The 24,183-nt window shown below is 43.8% G+C and overlaps 1 protein-coding gene across 2 annotated transcripts in view; it reads right to left on the bottom strand.

Annotated features, from left to right (window-relative positions):
* The window catches only part of RAP1GDS1 (Rap1 GTPase-GDP dissociation stimulator 1), a 202,071-nt gene that overhangs the window by 12,732 nt on the left and 165,156 nt on the right, over positions 1-24,183 (bottom strand). For both annotated transcript variants that reach the window (XM_077476583.1, XM_077476584.1), the window contains 4 exons: positions 18,787-18,921; positions 11,011-11,136; positions 9,158-9,297; positions 4,504-4,630 (listed from right to left, as the gene is read on the bottom strand). In XM_077476583.1, the coding sequence (XP_077332709.1) occupies positions 4,504-4,630; positions 9,158-9,297; positions 11,011-11,136; positions 18,787-18,921 (528 nt within the window). The remainder of the gene's footprint in view (positions 1-4,503; positions 4,631-9,157; positions 9,298-11,010; positions 11,137-18,786; positions 18,922-24,183) is intronic.

Below are 24,183 nucleotides of genomic sequence, written 5' to 3'. Positions count from 1 at the left end.
AAAAAATAAAAATCGCAGAGGCAATCAAATACCATCAAAAGAAAGCTCTATTTGTGGGAAGAAAAGGACGCAAATTTTGTTTGGGTACAACATTGCATGACCGCGCAATTACCAGTTAAAGCAGCGCAGTGCCAAAGTGTAAAAAGACCTCTGGTCATTTACCAGCAAAATGGTCCGGTCTGAAAGTGGTTAAAACATGAACACAGATACGATGAGACATGACAACCAACGAAGACGAAAACAGCAACTGGAGTAAGCCAAGAGTGAACAACCACCCTCTGAGAAACTTTGAGGCTGAAATGCTATTGACAGCAACGCCATTGACAGCAACGCCATTGACAGCAACGCCATTGACAGAAACGCCATTGACAGCAACGCCATTGACAGAAACGCCATTGACAGAAACGCCATTGACAGAAACGCCATTGACAGAAACGCCATTGACAGAAACGCCATTGACAGAAACGCCATTGACAGAAACGCCATTGACAGAAACGCCATTGACAGAAACGCCATTGACAGAAACGCCATTGACAGAAACGCCATTGACAGAAACACTATTGACAGAAATGTTGGAACTGAATGCTGGGGCAGAAACGTAATGGCAGAAATCCTGGGGCAGAAACGTAATGACAGAAATCCTGGGGCAGAAACGCTATGACAGAAAAACGCCATGACAAACGCTGAAACTTAATGCTGATGTAGAAACGTAGTGACAGAAATCCTGGGGCAGAAACGCCATGACAGAAACGCTGAAACTTAATGCTGATGCAGAAACGCAATGACAGCAACACTAAGACTGAAATGCTGAGGCAGAAATGCAATGACAGAACGCCAACACAGAAATGCCATGACAGAAATCCTGGCCAGAAATGCAATGACAGAAACACGCTGAGGCAGAAGTGCAATGACAGAAATGCTGGGGCACAACGCAATGACAGAAATGCTGGGGCAGAACGCAATGACAGAAATGCAGGGGGTGAATGCTTATGACGGAAATGCAGGGGCAGAACGCTATGGCAGAAATCCTGGGGAAAATGCTGTGACAGAAATGCTGGGGCGGAACACTGAGACGGACATGCCGGGGCGGAACGCTATGACGGACATGCCGGGGCAGAACGCTATGACGGACATGCCGGGGCAGAACGCTATGACGGACATGCCGGGGCAGAACGCTATGACGGACATGCCGGGGCAGAACGCTATGACGGACATGCCGGGGCAGAACGCTATGACGGACATGCCGGGGCAGAACGCTATGACGGACATGCCGGGGCAGAACGCTATGACGGACATGCCGGGGCAGAACGCTATGACGGACATGCCGGGGCAGAACGCTATGACGGACATGCCGGGGCAGAACGCTATGACGGACATGCCGGGGCAGAACGCTATGACGGACATGCCGGGGCAGAACGCTATGACGGACATGCCGGGGCAGAACGCTATGACGGACATGCCGGGGCAGAACGCTATGACGGACATGCCGGGGCAGAACGCTATGACGGACATGCCGGGGCAGAACGCTATGACGGACATGCCGGGGCAGAACGCTATGACGGACATGCCGGGGCAGAACGCTATGACGGACATGCCGGGGCAGAACGCTATGACGGACATGCCGGGGCAGAACGCTATGACGGACATGCCGGGGCAGAACGCTATGACGGACATGCCGGGGCAGAACGCTATGACGGACATGCCGGGGCAGAACGCTATGACGGACATGCCGGGGCAGAACGCTATGACGGACATGCCGGGGCAGAACGCTATGACGGACATGCCGGGGCAGAACGCTATGACGGACATGCCGGGGCAGAACGCTATGACGGACATGCCGGGGCAGAACGCTATGACGGACATGCCGGGGCAGAACGCTATGACGGACATGCCGGGGCAGAACGCTATGACGGACATGCCGGGGCAGAACGCTATGACGGACATGCCGGGGCAGAACGCTATGACGGACATGCCGGGGCAGAACGCTATGACGGACATGCCGGGGCAGAACGCTATGACGGACATGCCGGGGCAGAACGCTATGACGGACATGCCGGGGCAGAACGCTATGACGGACATGCCGGGGCAGAACGCTATGACGGACATGCCGGGGCAGAACGCTATGACGGACATGCCGGGGCAGAACGCTATGACGGACATGCCGGGGCAGAACGCTATGACGGACATGCCGGGGCAGAACGCCATGACGGACATGCCGGGGCAGAACGCCATGACGGACATGCCGGGGCAGAACGCCATGACGGACATGCCGGGGCAGAACGCTATGACGGAAATGCTGGGGCAGAACGCTAAGACAGAAATGCTGAATATTATGACAGAAAATGCCGAGGCAGAATGCTGACAGAAATGCTGGGGTATAAATGCCATGACAGAAATGCTGGGGCAGAACTGCTGAGGCAGAAACGCTATGACAGGAATGCTACAACCGGAATGTTATGACAGAAAAACGCTGAGACTAACCACCAAGACCAGCCATTCTCAACCAGGGTTTAGTGGAATCCTGGGGTTCCTCCAGAGGTTGCTAAGGGGGTTCCTTGAGCTGTGGCTGATGAACCACCTACTTGATGAGGTCTACAGAGTTCAAGGTTCAGTGGCTTAGCAAAGCCAGCATCATGACACCAAATATCTTTTTAGCTGTCTTGGGTGTCTCTTGGGTGTCTAAGGGTGGCATTTGGAAGACCGCTTTAAGGGGGACATTCTTCCTATTGACCACCGATATAAGCAGCATTGTTCCTATTGAACCCTGATGATTTGGTTTTAGGAAGGGTTGCTCGAGACATAAAAAAATATTTTTAAGGTTCCTTTAGGGTTAAAAGGCTGAGAAAGCCTGGCATAGACAGAACGCTGTGACAGAAACCTGGGGCCAAATGCTATGACAGAAAACGCTGAGACTAAACGCCTAGACAGAAACCTGGGGCCAAAAACGCTGACAGAAATCGTGGGGCCAAAACACCATGATGAAACACTTGTGACTGAAACGGTGGATGCCCGAGAGGCATACAGGGACCCCCCCCCCACGTGAGTACCGGGAGGTGAGCAGGTGGGGGAGTGTCCCCACCCCCATGAGAAACCGGGAAGCGTGTGGGCATCCCCTCCATGATGCATGGCATGGGTTCCAGGGAGGTGAACTGGCGGGTGAGTGGCAAGTGGGTGGGAGGAGGGTGGACGAACGGACCCTGCCCCCCGCCCCCCCCCATTAGTGCCGGGAGAAGCGGGGTGAATCCCAGAGAAGGTGGTGAGTGGGCAGACAATACCCCTAACCCCCCCCCCCAACATGAGGGGTAGATCCCAGCGAAGGTGGTGGGTGGATAAACAACACACCCCAGCCCCCACCATGCGGGGTAGAAACCAGCGAAGGTGGGGGGTGGACAGGCAACACCCCCCCAGCAAGCGGGCGGGCTACACGCTGGCCAGACAGAGCTGTGGGGAGATTGCGATGGAGGATGGACGGACGCCAAGCCATGAGCGCCAGGAAAAGCGTCCGGGCTGCCAGCCTTTACACATATACACACAGTGCCTTGAAAAAGCATGCTGTCATCTTACAACCACACACATAAATGTAGCAACAAATCAAATAAATGGTGTTGCGCTCCCTTAAACTAAATAATATTAATCCATGAAATGCTAACCAATAAAAACATAAATGATCTGTGCATAAATTCTGATTCCCGTGATAAATCGTGATACACACATAAATGTACTTTTTGGGATTTTTATGTGATAGACCAACACAAAGCTGCACATAATTGCATAATATCTGAAGTGGAAGGAAAACGATAAACATTTTTTCATTTTTTTTTTTTTACAAATATCTGAAAAGAGTGGTGTGCATTTGTATTCAGCCCCCTTTAATAAAACCCTAACTAAAATCTAGTGGAACCAATTGACTTCAGAAGTCACCTAATTAGTAAATAGTCTACCTGTGTGTAATTTAATCTCAGTATAAATACAAGCTGTTCTGTGAAGCCCTCAGAGGTTAGAGAACCTTGGTGAAAAAATATACACACACACACACACACTAAATTGTCAAAACATATACATGTGTTGGCATATGTTTTGTGATCGGAATGATTAGCTGTCATAGTGATCACATGATCAGGAACGAAGGTTTCTAGTCATTAGTCTGAGACCAGCACTGTCTTTAAACTAGGAGCTGCCGTTCCAAACTGAAATCACTAAATGATAATTTCCCTAATATGTAATCATACTCCATTATATTCATCGCATTGAGGATGAGGAGGAGAGGTAGAGAGAGGCAGGAGAATTTTTTTATATTCTTGACACAGTATACCTTTAAGATTATAGCTCGCAGTCTGATCATTCCAATTAAGACATAACGAACCAACATTACACAGACTCTTAAACTAACACTTGTGTAACTCACTTCATTCACATGTAGCCGATCACAAAACTAAACTAATTATTTCAATGCACTAGCGGAAAGTTAATAAGAAAAAGGAATATATCCTTTAAAATACTCACGTAATTCTAATGCGGCTATTAATCCCAAGGCAACAAGTGCTTCATTTTGCATTATTACATGTTCGCTGGTTGCCATGGTGACTAAGTGCTTGATGCCTCCACTTTCGACAATGGTTCTAATTACATCCTATGGAAGAGAGATATCAAGCAATAAAAGAAAAACAGATTTGCATGAAATTGCTATCCTATACATATACAGTACAAAGTATCCAGTGGTCCAAGGTACTTTTTTTTTTTTTTTTTTTTTTTTACAAATTACATACATAATATGGTCTTAGAATATCCTGAGCAGCTTGTTGAGTCATTAGGTGCATTAAACCCTAACGTCCCATTGTCCAACATTTTAAGAAGCAATTATAGCTCCTATATGCTCAGTGCTGTATGTAACTGTGGTAAGGTGCGTGTAGCTGCTTTTCATGGAGTCATCTCTAAACCTAAACAAATTATGTTGCCAAAGATATGTTATTAAAAAAAAAACTATTAACAACATTCACAGCTCAGCACATATGCAGTGACATATTGATCTTGTTATTCATGTTGCAGGTTATTGCCTTGTGTCATCACTTACCCCAGGATGTGCTAGCAGACCAAATGATGTATGTGGCGTGGAAAATGTCCCTTGGTCCATTCAAACAGCGTATAATTAAAAACGGCATACATTGTGCTTACTTCCAGTGAAAACAACTTGTAGCTTGAGAAGTATAAGCAGCTACATTTGCATGCAGATCAGGGCAGTTTCTGGAAAATGTAAACTTGGCCATGCCCCCCTCATTCCTCTATTGATCAGTGGACAACTTCGGCCCTCCAGCTATTGCTGAACTACAAGTCCCATCGTGCCTCTGGGTGTCACAATTGTAACTGTCAGTTTTGCAATGCCTCATGGCACATGTAGTTCCACAACAGCTGCAGTTGCCCACCCCTGTATTACAGCACCTGATCTATATGAAGGCATATATGAAGATGAATAAATCCCTTGATCTATTGTGTAAATTTGCCAAAGTTATTTAAGCAGAACTCCATCCAAAAGGGGACGTTCTGCTTTAAATCGTCCTTCCCTGCCACATTTGGTATGTCTTATTTTTTTTCGGGAAGGGGGGGAGGGGTGCTTAGTTTTGACAGGTGCTCGCTCTAATTTCCACTCAGATTGCCTAGCCCCCCCATCTTCTGGGATATGTTGCAGGTCCCAGAAGACTGTGGGTCTATTCACATGGCGCAGCGCAGTGGGCAGCCTGCCGTGAAAGCCAAAAGCAGCTGCTGCTGCCCACAGTTAGAATGCTGGCTCCAGGAAACCGACAGGCTACTGAAGAACTAACCTGAGTGAGGATGGCACCAGACCCCTGGACAGGTAAGTGTCCTGTTATCAAAAGTCAGAAGCTACAGGATTTGGAGCTAACTTATATATTTCCCCCCCCCCCCAGAGTGAACAACTGCTTCAACTGGTCGCCAACCGGCTCATGCAGATAAACTGCAGTAGAACGGGCCTCCTGGGCGAAATCCCATATGGACACTTCTTTCCCTTTAGTGGCCACCAGAGGGCGAATGCGCTGCATGACAGAGGACCCGATGTGCATGGCCAGCGGGCGCGATTGTGTGCATGAGTGCCAGCACGGAGATGTGTGTGTGTAAACACAGAAATCACTGTTCTGTCAGGGGAGAGGAGACCCATTGTTTGTTCCTACTAAGTAGGAACAACGATAGGTCTCCTCCCCTAGTCGGGAAAATCAGATTTGAGGGAAATCTGAGGGAACACAAATTTAACCCCTTGATCGCCCCCTAGTGTTAACCCCTTCCCTGCCAGTGACATTTACATAGTAATCAGTGCATTTTTAAAGCACCGATCGCTGTATAAATGTCAATGGTCCCAAGAATGTGTCAAAAGGGTCTGGTCTGTCCATCGCAATGTTGCAGTTCCGCTAAAAATTGCAGATCACCGCTATTACTAGTAAAAAAAAAAAACAATAAAAATGCCATAAATCTTTCCCATAGTTTGCAGACACTATAACTTTTGCGCAAACCAATCAATATACGCTTATTGCGTTGTTTGACGGATGTGGCCTCCAGTGGGGACATCGAGGGCCTCGTTTGCAGGTAAGTTTGACATACACATTATGCTTTTACTTTGCAGGTAAGAAAAAAAAAAAAAATGAAAAAAAAAAAAAAACAGCAGAATGTACATACTCTTTAACCACTTGCCGACCAGCGCACAACGATGTACGTCGACAGAATGGCACGGGCAGGCAAATGGGCGTACATGTACGTCCCTTTAAATTTGCCGCCCTGGCATCGGGAGCGCGCTGGTCGGGACCCCCGTGAGTTGATCTCTGCTCCATGTGATTGGAGCAGAGATCAGTGTTCACTAAATGAAAGCCCAACCCCCCCACAGTTAGTAACACACCCCTAGGAACACTTAACCCCTATACTGCCACCCACTGGTTAACCCCTTCACTGCCAGTGTCATTTACACAGGAATCACTGCATTTATATAGCAGTGATTACTGTATAAATGACAATGGTCCCAAAAATGTGTCAAAAATGTCCGATGGGTCCCCCACAATGTTGTAGTCACAATAAAAATCGCTGATCGCCGCCATTACTAGTAAAAAAAAAAAAAAAATTTTGTAAACGCTATAACTTTTGCGCAAACCAATCAATAATCGCTTATTGCGATTTTTTTTACCAAAAATATGTAGAAGAATACGTATCGGCCTAAACTGAGGGGAAAAAATGTTTTTTTATATATTTTTGGGGGATATTTATTATAACAAAAAGTTAAAAATTATGCGTTTTTTTCAAAATTGTCGCTCTATTTTTGTTTATAGCGCAAAAAATAAAAACCGCAGGGGTGATCAAATACCACCAAAAGAAAGCTCTATTTGTGGGAGAAAAAGGACGTCAATTTTGTTTGGGAGCCATGTCGCACGACCGCGCAATTGTCAGTTAAAGCGACGCAGTGCCGAATCGCAAAAAGTGGTCTGGTCTTTGACCAGCAAATTGGTCCGGTCTGAAAGTGGTTAACCACTTGCTTACTGGGCACTTAAACCCCCCTCCTATCCAGACCAATTTTCAGCTTTCAGCTGATCACATGGTAAGGGGCCGGGACTGGCCCCTTACTCAGATCGGTGATCACACGAGACTCATTGACTCAGTGCTCACAGCGCGCGCAGGGAGCGTGCACAGGGGAGGCCGTCATATGACGGCCTCCCGGGAATTCATATCCGCACTGTGGCCGTCATTCGGCCATAGCGTGGATGCCAGGTGGTTAAGTTGCAAAAAGTAGCTGAATTGATGAAGGTCCTTTGGAAATATTTCATACCATAGCATAAAATAACTATGCTGTCAACTACTGTAATACTAAAAATGCATACAAGTCTCTCAAATAAAAAAAATTTTCCCCGCATACTCTGTTATCATATTCATTTTTTTAGCATTTCAGGGAAATTTTTTTTTTAAATATCCTAAGTAGTATATTTTAAAAAGGTTTTTAAATAAAAATTACTATTAATAAAATTCAGCATTTGTGCTTGTTACAAATATACAATTCTTATTCTACATGCTCAGTGTGTCCCTGTAACAGACCACCACAGTGAACAGTGGCAGCTCCAGGAAGATTAGAACGGAAGTATGGAAGTTGTTAGGACTTAATACATGGAAAAGGAAACTCTCACTAAGAAATGATTGCACATAACAGGAAGACTGACACCTTTTCCTGTAATGCTGGGTTGTTCACATGACTGACTGCAGAAAAGCAGTTCATTAGATACAATGGTAGGTTTATTTGAAAATAAATACATTTTTTATTTTTTTTTGCTTAAAGACACTGCTGACTTGCCCATTCAGGGCATGGCATTCCCACTTCCTCCAATCACTTTATCCTCACCTCTCCAGTGCTCCTGCGCAATGACATTCTCCTACCCACACTATGTCAGAGCTTAGGGGATGTAATGACATCAACCCCTGTGTCATATCACAGTACTCAGGCCCACCAAAAACCCCACCATGCCTCTTACTAAATACCTTTGACTTTCTACTTTTGAAAAAGGGGTAATTTGGGGGATATTTATACTGTCCTGGCATTTTCAGGCCTCAAGAAATGAGCTAGGCTGTTAGTACATCAGGACTGATCGCTTTTCAGAGAGATATATATATATATATATATATATATATATATATATATATACACACACCATAGTTTGTGGACTCTATAACTTTCCTACAGACTAATCAATATACACGGAGTTGGGTTATTTTCAAAAAAATGTAAGAGTATAAATTTTGGCCTAAATTTATTAAGAAAGAGAACAAAAGAAAACACATTTTTTTTCAAAATGTTAAATCTTTTTTTTCCATTTAGCAAAACTTTAAAAAAAAAAACAGTGGTTACTAAATACCACCAAAAGCAAGCTCTCTTTGTTTGAAATCCGAAAAAAAATATTTCATGTGTGTACAGTGTTGCATGACCGCGCAAATTCTCATTCAAAGTGTCACCTCGCTTAAAGCTGGCTTGGGCAGGAAGGAGGTGAAAGTGTCTGGTATTGAAGTGGCTAATCTAATGAAGCTGTATGTACAATTGGTGCACACAGTGTTACAATAGTGTATACACAAAATGGGCAAGATTATTAATTCTACTATATATAAGATATGACAGGAAACAGACCTTTGATTTGCTGTGTCGTATGAGAGCTGAAAGCAACCTGTTGGACTCGCCCATAACTCCAGCATGGTCCTTGGCTTCACACCATTCTACGAGGCGCTCAACTAGTTCAACGTTCTTCCCCAACTGTTCAGCGGCCTCAGCTACAGGAAGATGAAGGTACATTTTATACAAGGTACCCAGTTGATCTTTTTATGCAGATTATAATGTGGATTTCACAAAAAAAAACAAAAACAACCTTATGCAGTAGTACAAATATTTTTTACATCCTAAGGCCCCTTTTACACGGGGCTGTCCGTTTTGACAGACTCCGCTTTGCTCAGCAGGGGATTGATCCGTTAATCCCCGCTGAGCAAGCGGATGACAGGTCCATCTCCACTCACTGTGCTGAGATGGACCTGTCAGAGCCCCGCTGTCCTCTATGGGAGATCGGATGAAAACAAACAGGCGGATCCGTTTTCATCCGATCTCCCATAGAGGATAGTCAGATGAAAAATAGGGTCTCTGTCTGGATTTGGTGAGCCGAAATGAATAGCAGCTGATGTCAGTGTACATGTCACCACTGACATCTGTCGTACCATAGAGGTAAATGTAGTGTCAGATCAGGTGCGCCTGAAAAACCGACAGGCGGACCTGATGGGACAGAAGGTGTAAAAGGGGCCTTACTGTATTATACTTTCCGTGACCATATTAACCAAATATATTTGTAGATTCTTCTTTCTGGGGAAGTGCGTTAGACTGTACATTCACCTACCTGGCTGAATAAATTCTGTGACAAAATAAATTACAGGACAAGCCACCTAAAGATTGTAGAGTGGTGGAACAATAACCGTAGCAGTAATAAAGCACAACAATAGTGTTCCAATAATAAGCAGGAAACAAAACATAGCATGTATTAACAAAAAAAATATATATATCTGTCCCCATGATTAGATTGTTTAATATGGTGTTTCAAGCATATCCTAGCCAAGCCCAAGCTGCTTTTCTCAATCTCTGTACTTCCTTCTAATGACTTCCTGCTTGGCCCATCACAGACAGGGGCAGGCACTGCCCATTAGGAAGCCAGCTTAGACTTGTTCACAAGGGTTAGATTTACCATAGGACAGCATACCCAGTATTAGACCTCCCCGGCTGTTTCTGAACATTTCAGAATAAATAGGATTACAATAATACCTCAAAGTCTCAGAACTTTATTCACATTGACACCAAGATCTTCATAGAACTGATGGGTGCAATTTAAATGGCAAGTTCACCTTTAGTAACATGTTACACGATACAACCGTATTTAGGGTGTAATATATAACACATTACTATGCACCAGTCCCCGCACCTCTTGATACCCCTCCCTGTGACAGTGGGTGTGGGATCCTCTCCCCACCTTTTAATTTAAAGAAAAACGGGGCTCTGCCCACACAGCCACGTTATTTATTCACAGGAATCTGTGAATGAATGAATTACATCTCCCATATTCCACCGTGGCAGACTGCTTGCAGTTCTCAAGGAACTTTGAGAGTGCTGGTGAGCGCTCTTGTAGTTCATTGACATTTCCTACAGCTTTCAAACAGAAAGCTCATATAGAGGCATGGGCAGAAAGCTGTAGGCATTGTCTGGAAGAGCCTGACTTTGAACCCACAGTCTGCTGATTGCAGGTACAATGCTCTGTAGGAAAAAATAAAAATAAAATGCAAAAACGTGCATTTATTTATTTTTATTTTCTTTAAAAGTGAACTTTAAGCAGACTTTAAAACAAAAAAAAACAGGCATAACATTGAACATCTTTGAAAGTCTTTAATACCTCAGCAGCTGAGACAGAATCTAATAAAAGTTATTTTCTTCCCTGCACATCATCCTTTTACCTTGAGCATCTATTAACATCCGCAGTGTTCCCAATAATTTAAACTGGACTGGAGGCATTTCAGACTTCAGAAACTTCAGCACTTCCTCTGCTACTCCAGCTGACAGCATTTTTGCTTTATTGACAACTGTGAAGGGGAAAAAAAAAAACAACATAAAAGAAAGCAAAATGTATAAAGTGATGTTGCGCTCCCTAATTATCTATATTAATAAATGTGTAAAGTGCACAATATACAAAACAAATAAAAGATAAAAATTCCTACAAATGCTTTAACATCCAAAGGTGCATTAGGTAAAGTGCATTTAAGTGCCAAAGTGAATAAATAATATATTAATCGCAAAGTGCACAGATTGCAGTGACAGCAGGATCTACAGCGTGACTAAAAACACTCAATAATAAAATGTCCAAAATGGTGCAACAAAGACAAAGATGGAAATAAAAAAATATATAAAAAATATATAAAAAAATATATAAAAAATATTATATATATAAAAAAATATTATATAAAATATATTCCACAGTTCATATTAAATCATGCACTAAAAAGAGTCCACTCTGTGTGCAAGTAACAGATAATCCCGTGAGTGAAACGTTATTCCATAGGTGGTAGTGTGCAAGGTGTCCACACACTGGTAGCAATGGCTACCTTACCTTACTGCTGTAAGGTAACAGCATATATCCTTTTGAGCAGGTGATGAATGTAAACAACAGTAGGTGCCCCCCTCTCTAGGTCCTCAGTCACAGGCAGCATATAAATCCATAGGAGAAGAAAAATTGCCAATAGTGAAGTATGTAATGCAATCCGAACTTTATTTTTTAAAAAGGACACAGTCCAGGGTACTCACATTTTAGCATAAACCATAAATGCATAGAAAAACTTTACACGAAGCAACAGCAACAAACGAACGGGCAGATAGTGTGTACTACGACCGTCACTTCCGGTATCCTCCTAGTCCAATCCTACGCGTATCGTCACTTGGACATGTGACTTCATCAGGGAATCCCTGATGAAGTCACATGTCCAAGTGACGATACGCGTAGGATTGGACTAGGAGGATACCGGAAGTGACGGTCGTAGTACACACTATCTGCCCGTTCGTTTGTTGCTGTTGCTTCGTGTAAAGTTTTTCTATGCATTTATGGTTTATGCTAAAATGTGAGTACCCTGGACTGTGTCCTTTTTAAAAAATAAAGTTCGGATTGCATTACATACTTCACTATTGGCAATTTTTCTTCTCCTATGGATTTATATGCTGCCTGTGACTGAGGACCTAGAGAGGGGGGCACCTACTGTTGTTTACATTCATCACCTGCTCAAAAGGATATATGCTGTTACCTTACAGCAGTAAGGTAAGGTAGCCATTGCTACCAGTGTGTGGACACCTTGCACGCTACCACCTATGGAATAACGTTTCACTCACGGGATTATCTGTTACTTGCACACAGAGTGGACTCTTTTTAGTGCATGATTTAATATGAACTGTGGAATATATTTTATATAATATTTTTTTATATATATAATATTTTTTATATATTTTTTTATATATTTTTTATATATTTTTTTATTTCCATCTTTGTCTTTGTTGCACCATTTTGGACATTTTATTATTGAGTGTTTTTAGTCACGCTGTAGATCCTGCTGTCACTGCAATCTGTGCACTTTGCGATTAATATATTATTTATTCACTTTGGCACTTAAATGCACTTTACCTAATGCACCTTTGGATGTTAAAGCATTTGTAGGAATTTTTATCTTTTATTTGTTTTGTATATTGTGCACTTTACACATTTATTAATATAGATAATTAGGGAGCGCAACATCACTTTATACATTTTGGTTTTTACTCACTCAGGGGAGGGTTTGAACCCCTGTCGGTGTTTTGCTGCAACCTTATTTCTTTTTTCTTTAATAATCTTGTATACTTTCCTTTTTTCTATAATTACTGTGGCGCGAGGGTATTTTTTCTTTAACATAAAAGAAAGCCTTTTGTGAATGTGTCTGTCTACATGCAGGTAGAAAAACGTCACTGAATCAGCACTAGTTTGTTCTTTTTAAGAGAAAGAACTGCTGCAATTATGAATCACAATACAAGGCTAATTTACGTTTAGTAGCAGAACCACTTTTCTTCTTTACGCGTCCCACCTCCCGCCAAGTTTTAGAATACAACACTCACACACAAAGTGCTTTGATACTTCTGGGTGCAGAGCAGAACTGCCTACATAATGCTATGACTTCACTTTTCCTTCCCTGGTCAGTAAGTATTTCTCTAAGGTCACGGAGACAGGTAAACATTAGTAAGAACAGAAATGTGAAAGTCTTAACATTTCTCAGGACTTTATCAGGACACATTTTACTTTTCAGCAGAGGACCTCTTGAGGAACCATGAGAGATGACATTGTTTAATCCAAGATTAATATTAACACAGCCTTCTTTTAGCTATTGGTAACTGGATAGGTTGGAAGATCTTACCCCTCCCGGCTACACTGGGTTGCCAATACTTCACAAGGGATAAATTCAAAAGTTAGTATAAGTTGGTGTTAAAGTTATTGTAAACCCTCCCCAGTGACTTTTATCTATAGATATGCTTAGAATAAGGCTTACCTATAGGTAGTGGAAATATCTCCTAAACGTGCTCCGTTTAGGAGATATTTCACTTGCAGTGTGCCCACAAGGTAGTCGGCGCATGCGCTGTGAAGAAACGTACCTCCGTGCCATTTCTTCCCCCAGCATGTGCCGTTACTGACAGCTCCCGCGTGAATGTGCAGGAGTGACGTCACGTGGCTCCGGCCAGTCACAGAGCCGGAGTCCGCAGCCCCCGGAAGGAAGAGGGGCGAAGATGGACGCAGCCTGCACAGGGGGCAGCGATGGATTCCTTTGCAGGTAAGTGTCACATAATCACATACTAGCCCATTATACTTTTAATATGTACAGTGGTGTGAAAAAGTGTTTGCCCCCTTCCTCATTTCCTGTTCCTTTGCATGTTTGTCACACTTAAGTGTTTCGGAACATCAAACCAATTTAAACAATAGTCAAGGACAACACAAGTAAACACAAAATGCAATTTGTAAATGAAGGTGTTTATTATTAAAGGTGAAAAAAAATCCAAACCATCATGGCCCTGTGTGAAAAAGTGATTGCCCCCTAAACCTAATAACTGGTTGGGCCACCCTTAGCAGCAACAACTGCAACCAAGCGTTTGCGATAATGTGCAATGAGGCTTTTACAGCGTCCTGGAGGAATTTTGGCCCACTCATCTTTGCAGAATTGTCCTAATTCAGTTACATTAGAGGGTTTTCGAGCATGAACGGCCTTTTTAAGGTCATACCACAACATCTCAATAGGATTCAGGTCAGGACTTTGGCTAGGCCACTCCAAAGTCTTCATTTTGTTTTTCTTCAGCCATTCGGTGGTGGACTTGCTGGTGTGTTTAGGATCATTGTCCTGCTGCAGAACCCAAGTTCGTTTCAGCTTGAGTACACGAACAGATGGTCAGACATTCTTCTTCAGGATCTCTTTGTAGACAGCAGAATTCATAGTTCCTTTTATCACGGCAAGTCTTCCAGGTCCTGAAGCAGCAAAACAGCCCCAGACCATCACACTACCACCACCATATTTTACTGTTGGTATAATGTTCTTTTTATGAAATGCAGTGTTCCTTCTACGCCAGATATACTTGGACACACACCTTCCAAAGAGTTCCACTTTTGTCTCATCGGTCCACAGAATGTTGTCCCAAAAGTCTTGGGGATCATCAAGATGTGTTGTGGAGAAATTGAGACGAGCTTTGATGTTCTTTTTGCTCAGCAGTGGGTTTCTCCTTGGAACTCTGCCATGCAGGCCATTTTTGCCCAGTCTTTTCCTGATGGTGGAGGCATGAACGCTGACCTTAACTGAGGCAAGTGAGGCCTGCAGTTCCTTGGACGTTGTTGTGGGGTCTTTTGTGACCTCTTGGATGAGTCGTCGCTGCGCTCTTGGGGTAATTTTGGGCGGCCGGCCAGTCCTGGGAAGGTTCACCACTGTTCCATGTCTTCGCCATTTGTGAATAATGGCTCTCACTGTGGTTCGCTGGATTCCCAAAGCTTTGGAAATGGCTTTATAACCCTTTCCAGACTGATAGATCTCAATTACTTTCTTTCTCAATTGTTCCTGAATTTCTTTGGGTCTCGGCATGATGTGTAGCTTTTAAGGATCTTCTGGTGGACCTTACTGTGTCAAGCAGCTCCTATTTAAGTGATGCCTTGATTGTGAACAGGTGTGGCAATAATCAGGCCTGGGTGTGGCTAGAGAAATTGAACTCAGGTGTGGACAACCACAGTTATAGTATGTTTTAACAAGGGGGGCAATCACTTTTTCACACAGGGCCATGATGGTTTGGATTTTTTTTCACCTTTAATAATAAACGCCCTCATTTACAAATTGCATTTTGTGTTTACTTGTGTTGTCCTTGACTATTGTTTAAATTGGTTTGATGTTCCGAAACACTTAAGTGTGACAAACTAGCAAAGGAACAGGAAATGAGGAAGGGGGCAAACACTTTTTCACACCACTGTAGGCTTTGCAGGGAGCAAAAGAGGAAGTAAAAAATCAGGGTCTACTTCCTCTTTAAGAGGTACAATGGGTTTGATATACTAAAACTGGATTGTGCAAAATCTGCCGCAGCTCTGCATAGAAACCAATCAGCTTCTAGGTTTTATTATCAAATGGTAACTTAACAAGCTGAAGTTAGAAGCTGACTGGCTACCATGCATACCTGCACCAGATTTTGAATTCTCCAGTTTTAGTAAATCAACCCTATTGTCACACATATTTTGGGGGTAGCCAGCCCACAACAGCAGAACTGACCACTTTCTATTCTTATGGGCCCCTTTTATGAGAGATGAAATGTGTTTGCTGTGTGCCTGCAAGACATTGCCCGTGCCATTAGCAGGATACTAATTAAAGGATAAGTTTACCTTTTACCAAAAAATGAAATGGTGAACACCAAGTATCTTGGACACTCTTCCAGCCCCAAATGCACATAGCGGCCGTAATGCCCTGTGCTGCCGGTTCCTACACTGCAATACATAGCCCTGGAATGAGTATCCATCATAATGATAGCAATGGAAAGGATTCATTGATCAACGGGACCACATAATGAATGAGAACTGCATCTTTTTTCTGAGACACCTTGAGTTTTTTATTGATCAGAGACTAAAAATGTTTTTGAAAGGGCCAAAATGCGTTGTTTCATCCAATAGACTATTAATAAAAATAAAAATCTCCTAAAATGCATCAAAAACGCAACTAAAGGACTGTAAGGTTGCCAGAAACAGATACCTCGCTGAAGAGTAAGGATGAGCTCAGACGTGTTCGCAAGTCCACGTGCCCGCGCCCGCCGGGAAGCTGACACTCCGTAGCACTAATCACAGGCAGCGAGACATTTCCCAACATTTTCCTGCACAGATCGGAAAACGTCTCACTGCCTGCGATTGGCGCTGTGGAGTGCCAGCTTCCTGGCAGGTGCAGGTACGTGGACTTGCGAACACCCTGTAGTTCATCCTTACTGAGGAGGATAAGAGGTGGGACATTTCAATATCCTCTCGTGACTGGATCTAGGTGTGCTGACCAATGAAGAACGTGTGATAAAGTTCTCCTATTAGATTGGATTACCAATTGACAAAAAAGGATTGAAGCTTAGAAGTGGGAACTACTGGTCTCTTCACATCCCTCAGTGTGATTACTAAAAGCAATGCTCACATCTGTTGCCTTACTAGAATTCTTAAACATGATATAACTCTCTAACACTCACTTTTTTGATTACAAAAACGTTCTATTGAAAAAGTATTGTCATTAAACATAAATCACATGAAGAGATAGCATTTATACATGATATACATATATGAATGATTGAAAGGGGTGAATTTTTTTTACATGGGTTATAAATATAACATACATTAAAGTCTTCATGCATGCTTTATCAAGGCTTAGTGTTGGTTTAAAACAATCTTTAATAAATATGTTTTTTTTTATATAACAACAACTAAGAAAACATTTAGAAGTAAATGAACATAAACCATAAAAGATAAAATGAGCGGGGAAGAAAAATTTATAAAAATAAATAAAATATGTGAAAAATAAAAAAACGAATAATAGGAGTAGAAGTTGGGGTATTGTGGAATTAAATCTGTATGTAATCTATGTATTTAAACTAGCCTTGTAGATAAATCATGGGTTCCATTTTATGTTAAAGAGATTCTTAGTGTTGTTTATTGAATAACAGATGCTTTCTACGTCTTATTTCTTAGATTCTTGACATGATTTGTGGGATTGGGACGCAAGCTTCCTTCCAGTGAAGAGCTATTGTCCAGAGTGTTACTACACATTTTGTTGGGAGAAGCTGTTTAACCACTTCAATACAGGGCACTTTCGCCCCCTTCCTTCCCAGCCCAATTTTCAGCTTTCAGCGCTCTAGCGCTTTCAGTGACAATTGCGCGGTCATGCTACACTGTACCCAAATGAAATTTTTATCATTTTGTTCGCACAAATAGAGCTTTATTTTGGTGGTATTTATTCACGACTCCGTTTTTTATTTTTTGCGATATAAGCGCAAAAAAGCGGAAATTTGGAAAAAAAAAACAATATTTTCTTTTTTCTACTTCAATAAAAATCCAATAAAATCAAATTTTGGCATAAATTTAAGCCAAAATGTATTCTGCTACATGTTTTTGGTAAAAAAAAATCCGTTAAGTGTATAATAATTGGTTTGTGTGATCACGGACATATGTACGCAAATGATCATGTACATATGTGTGCAGGTGATCACGTACATATGTGTGCAGATAATCATTGGGACATGTGATTTTAGTGGGACATATGTGGGGGACATGTTTTTATTATTAGGGACATGTGTTTTTATTATTTGGGGACATGTATGTTTTGGGGACATGTGTGGGGACATTGTGTTTATACTGTGTGATGTGTTTACTGTGTGGTGTGTTTACTGTGTACACTAGACTGGTGATCAGTGAGTAAAAAGCTGTAAAAAGCAGCTCATACTCACTGATCAGCAGCCGGCTGCAGCGATCTGCTCTCCTCTCCTCAGCGATGACTTCTGTGTGAGGAGAGGAGGAGCCGATTGCCTAGCAACCGGCTGTTTGTTTACATCACATGACGGCCGTGATTGGACACGGCCGTCATGTGATCAGGAGGGCCAATCACAGAGCCCTCCTGCCGATCTGAGATGCGCCGTGTCCGGGTGACACGGGCGCATCGGGATCGCGCCGCTGCGCGGGCGCGCGCGATCCCGCTACTCCTGAATGACGTTCCTGAACGTCATATCAGGAGTAGGCGGCTCCCACCCGGCCGTATATGTGCATTGGCCGGGTGGGAAGTGGTTAAGATGTGTTTGTGAGTCTGGAATGTTTTGGAATAGTAAGCAGTTGAGGTGTGTGAGTGTAAGTTCCCTACCTGCTAATTTGTTTATAAGGGTATTTACTTACTTCCAAATGAAGGATAGTTTATCAAAACTCCAAAATATGTGTAAGAAGGTACCGGGAGTGTCACATCATCTGAAGCAGTTGGGAGAGACATCTGGAAATATTATATTTAGATGAGCGGGTGTATAATACCATCTGGTGAAAATTTTAACAGCGGTCTCCCTTCTTGCCAAGGATTTGGTACAATATCTTAAGTTCGTCCACATGGAGTGATATTTTGGGTATTCAGTTCCAATTCCCATTTTAACATATATTGAAGTTTCTTCTAATGTTCACTTTTAAATGGAATATGTAAACTTACCAGGAATGGCCAAGTTCCTTAGAGCGCTTAGAGCTGCATGCTGTACTGTTACATTGCCACCTTCCACATGCCCATCTAGGAGATCTATGAGTTTCTGTACAATGCCATTGTCCACCATATGGATGCAGTTCCCATCTAAAGTAAAGTAAACATATTACCATCAACCCTGGTAGGCAATATACACAAAGATAGGATTGGTACTCAGTAAGGCTCAGCATGTGGTTCATACAATTTCAGTGGTCATATCATATGGAAGCTCTACTGCAGTTTACATACAGTATATCTGATTTGTCAATGGGCACATATTTTAGAATTTTTGAAAATACAGTGCATCCATATAGTATTCACATCCCTCTACTTTGTCCACATTTTGTTATGTTTCCAAAATTGATTAAATTCATTATTTTCCCCAAAATTCTACAAATAATACCCCATAATGACAACGTGAAAACTGGAGTTAGTACTTACCGGTAACTCCTTTTCCGGTGGTCTTCCAGGACAGCCCTTGAGAGATGGAGCTCCTCCCATCGACACAGGAAACACATTGCCACAGTTCAAAAGGCGGTCCCTCAGGTCCCTGGTCAGTCATTCACCAAGAACCGAAGGATGGAACTGAAAAACATATAAACCATAACAGGTAATAACATTAGTACATCACTACAATCAAATAAAGGGTGGGATCGTGCTGTCCTGGAAGACCACCGGAAAAGGAGTTACCGGTAAGTACTAACTCCAGTTTTCCCAAGTGTTCTTCCAGGACAGCCCTTGAGAGGATCCCCAAGTACTTACCAGATTAGGGGGGGACCACGGCCTGGAGGACTTTCCTCCCAAAGGCCTGATCCTGACTAGACATTAAGTCCAGTCGGTAATGCCTTGTAAAGGTGGAAAAGCTTGACCATGTGGCTGCTTTACATACCTGCTCCGGGGTGGCACCAGCTCTTTCTGCCCAGGATGCAGACAACGCTCTTGTTGAGTGAGCTTTAACACCCTCAGGAGGATCTCTATTCAAGGCCTTATACCCCTCTGCTATAGCTAGCCTAATCCATCTAGCTATGGTTACTTTTGAAGCTTTCTGTCCCCTACGCTGTCCGGAAAAAAGGACAAAAAGGGAGTCTGAGATTCTGAATGGATTTGTTATTTTAAGATATTCTAGAATACACCTCCTCACATCCAATAAATGAAAACGTTCCTCTTTCTCATTTGCTGCATTTTGACAAAATGAAGGGAGGACAATATCTTGGGACCTATGGAAGCTAGATGCTACCTTTGGTAAGAACCCAGGGTCTGTCTTTAGAATGACTCTGTCTTCTAGGATCTGTAGGAATGGTTCCCTGATGGAAAGTGCTTGGATTTCACTGACCCTACGGGCTGAAGTGATTGCCACCAGGAGAACTGTCTTAAAGGTAATAAGCCTTAGGGAGGCCTCTGAGATAGGCTCAAAGGGTGACCCCAAGAAAGCTTTTAGCACAACTGCTAAATCCCAGGATGGGACTTTTGTGATTCTGACTGGCTTGCGTCTAGCGACTGCCTTACAGAATCTAGCGACAAAAGGATTTTCCTGTAAGCGTTCATCTAGGTATACACTTAAGGCAGCTATCTGTACTTTAATAGTACTTAGGGTTAAACCCTTGTTTACACCTTCCTGTAAAAACTGTAGAATATTAGCCGTATTTATGTCCCGGCCATTCAGCCAGCTATTGAATTTTTTCCAGACTTTTTTGTAAATAGCTCTCGTGACTGGTTTGCGACTCTGTAGTAAGGTCGCAATTACCTCGTCTGACAGGCCCTTACTCCTTAAGATTTCCTCCTCAGTAACCACGCTGACAGCTTCAGTGTGGCGACCTGCGGATGGTAAAGAGGTCCCTGCGACAGGAGGTCCTGTCTGTAGGGAAGCCTTAGAGGCGGACAGTCTGTCAATTGTAGCAACGTTGTGAACCACGGTCTCCTGGGCCAAAAAGGTGCTACTAGAATCAAACAGGTTTTTTCCTTGAGGAATCTTGCTAGGACCCTCGGAATGAGATGAAGAGGGGGAAATGCATAAGCCAGACTGAAAGTCCATGGAGTTTGCAAGGCATCTACCGCCAGGGGTTGATCTCCTGGGTTTAGCGAGAAAAAATTGGGAACCTTTGCATTTTTCTTGCTCGCAAAAAGGTCTACCTCTGGTTCTCCCCAGTGAGCTGTTATGAGATTGAATGCCTCTGGGTGTAAGGACCATTCTTGGTTCGAAATCCTCTGTCGACTCAAGAAGTCCGCCTTGTTGTTCAGCTCCCCTTTCAGGTGAACTGCAGAAATGGATTCCAGATTGGCTTCTGCCCACTGGAGAATGCGTCTGGCTACCAACATCAAACGAGGACTTCTGGTTCCTCCTTGTTTGTTTATGTATGCTACAGCCGTCGTATTGTCTGAACGGACTTGTAGATGGTGACCCTGTATTGCGGGGTGGAAAGCTAGAACAGCTCTCAGGATTGCTGTTAGTTCTTTCCAATTGGAAGAGAAACATTTCTCCTCCGGGGTCCACTTGTCCTGGACCCAGCTTGAGCCTAGGTGGGCTCCCCAGCCCCAACTGCTCGCATCCGTTGTTAGTGTTGAAGTGATAGGAAGGACCCAATGAACCCCTTTGTTTAGGTTCTCCCTGTCCTTCCACCACCAGAGGGAGCGTTTTACCCTTGAGGGGATCGATACCTCCTCCTCCAGATCTCTGCCTTTTAATTGTTCTAACAGAAAACCCTGAAGTTCTCTTTGATGGAACCTGGCCCATTGTACGGCTGGAATGGCTGCCGTCATAAGACCTAAGACCGACATTACTTCCCTCACCGTACACTTGGGGCTGCATTGAAGAAAAGATATTCTCTGCCACAGATTCAAAATCTTTTCTTCCGGCAGTATAATTTTCTGATCTACAGACTTGATCCAGTACCCCAGATACAGGATCTCCTGTGTTGGGGTTGTCTTGGATTTCTCCTGACTGACAATCCACCCTAATCGACTCAGACTGAGTTGAGTCAATTCTAGGTCCTGAGAAAGACGACTCTCTGAGTGGGCTGTTAAGAGCAGATCGTCTAGGTAGGGGATAATTGAGACTGATTGAAGCCTCAGAGGAACTAAAGCCTCTCCGAGAACCTTGGTAAAGATTCTCGGAGAGGATGATAGACCGAAGGGAAGTGCTCTGCACTGAAAGTGGTAAACCTTTGTGTCTATCTGCACTGCCATCCGAAGGAATTTCTGGCATTCCTCCCTTATTGGAATGTGCAGATAAGCATCCCTTAGGTCCAGGGTTGCCATAAATGTCTCTTTCTGCAGGAGATTCTTTATGGAATAAATGGACTCCATCCGAAATCTCTTGTAACGGATGGAGCGATTCAGTGGACGGAGGTTCATAATTAGTCTGAATCTCCCTGACGGTTTTCTTACCACAAAGATGTGCGAGTAAAAACCGTCCCCTTGTTCCTGAATAGGGACTGGTGTCAATACTTCTTGATCTACCATTTCCCCTATTAGTAAAGGTAAGGCCCTGGCCTTTTCTGAGTGACTTGGAAGCTTTGTCACCAGAAACTTGGAAGGAGGGTTGCTGTGAAATTCCAGCGCATGACCCCTTTTTATTATGTTTAAGACAAACTCGTTCGAGGTTGTCTCTTCCCATTGAGGAAGAAATTTGCTTAATCTTCCTCCCACAGGAACCCTGACGTCACTGGGGTTTGGGATCCTGATTGGGGCGGCTAAACAGTATGCCCCCTTTTCCTTTCCCTTTATGTCCCGACCAATGTTTTTTGGGGGTTGAACTCTTCTCTGATTTAGAGGGTTCCTTAAAGGGACGAAAAATTTTTCTTTGAAAATTTTTCTTTTTTGCGGGAAAGGTTTTCTTTTTGTCCGCCGTCCTTTCTAAGGCGGAGTCTAATTCAGGCCCGAAGACTAAGTCTCCTGTAAAAGGGACGCTGCACAGGCGGGTTTTAGACGCCGTGTCTCCCCCCCAGGTTTTCATCCATACTGACCTCCTTGCTGCCACTGAAAGTGCTGCAGATTTAGCCGTAAATTTAACGGAGTCCGTGGAGGCGTCAGAGATGAAACTGGTGGCCTTAAAAAGCATAGGGAAGGATTTCAAAAGCTCCCCCCTAGGAGTGCCTGCCTTTAAGTGTTCTTGTAGTTGCGATAACCAGAACTCCAGGTTTCTAGCTACACAGGAAGTGGCTAGAGCTGGTTTTAAGCCTGCCATAGAGGCATCCCAGGCCCTCTTTAAGACAATGTCTGTTCTCCTGTCCATGGGATCTTTCAGGTGGCCCATATCCTCAAAGGCCAGATCAGCCTGCTTTGAGATTTTGGACAGAGGGGCGTCTAGTTTTGGATTTTTATTCCAGACCGCCTCTAGGCTCTCATCAAAAGGGAACCTTCTCTTAAGGGATTTAGGAAAGAAAACCTTCTTGTCTGGTTCAGACCACTCCTTAAGGACAAGGTCAGAAAGCACCTTATGTATAGGAAAAACCCTTGCTTTCTTTTTCCCCAGAGCCTCATACATTTGATCATGTCTGGATAACTGAGTTTCTTCCTCCTCAATTTCCAGCGTATCATAGATAGCCCCCATTAGCTCATCTACTTCCTCGAGAGATAATCTATATTTTGAGGCTTTAGATGCTGCTTGATCCTCTTCCTGACCCGAGTCAGTGTCAGAGGATTCGGGGCTAATCAACGTGGGGCTAGGCTCCCTGACCATACGGGGCTCCCCTGAGCTGGGTGTTGTAAGGCATGGTGAGGATGAGATTATAGTTGTTTTACTCGTGGAGGCAGCTGCAGCTGATCCCACGTCAGTGATTAACTCCCGGAGGGACTTAAAGGTCGACGCCATTTCCTCTTTAAAGGAGCCCAAAAACTTTGCTAAAGGGGAATCTGCCTCAGATTTAAGCAAGCTTGCAATGCATTGCTTGCATAGGGCTTTGTTAGAGCCAGAGGACAACCTATTCCCACAATTAGGACACTTTTTGCGGCCTGTCTTGTCTTCCCTTGGCATCTCTTTAGCCTGAAAATAAGAAGACAAAGGATTTCTTAGCGTCAGCACCATGTCCCTCTTAGAATCACCACTAACAAACAACCTCACTGTGAGTAAACCGCCACCGTGGGGTACTACAGGGCCCAGCCTACAAACACCACCACTCCACCAGAGTAATAGCATGCCCAGCAGCCTACCTGGGTTTGGCTGGTGCCTGTCTCCGCCGGAGTATCCTGGGGAATAGCCTCCATGGTCCCCCTCTGACGCTCCGAATCCCGCCGCTAATCCGGTATAGCTGGACGCTGGTCGGGCTTTACAGGCACAGCGCTGGCTCTCCCTCTCCTCCTTGTACCCTTAGAGACCCGGAACCGGAAGTCTCGGCACGCAGTGATGACGCGGTTCCGCCGGAAGTGAACGCT

This window comes from Lithobates pipiens, unplaced genomic scaffold (genome assembly GCF_037356315.1).
Source record: "Lithobates pipiens isolate NorthernLeopardFrog02 unplaced genomic scaffold, aLitPip1_a1.2 Scaffold_13, whole genome shotgun sequence".
Lineage (NCBI taxonomy): Eukaryota > Metazoa > Chordata > Amphibia > Anura > Ranidae > Lithobates > Lithobates pipiens.
Note: the sequence above shows the minus strand (reverse complement) of the source record. Positions and strands in the feature narration are given on the sequence as shown.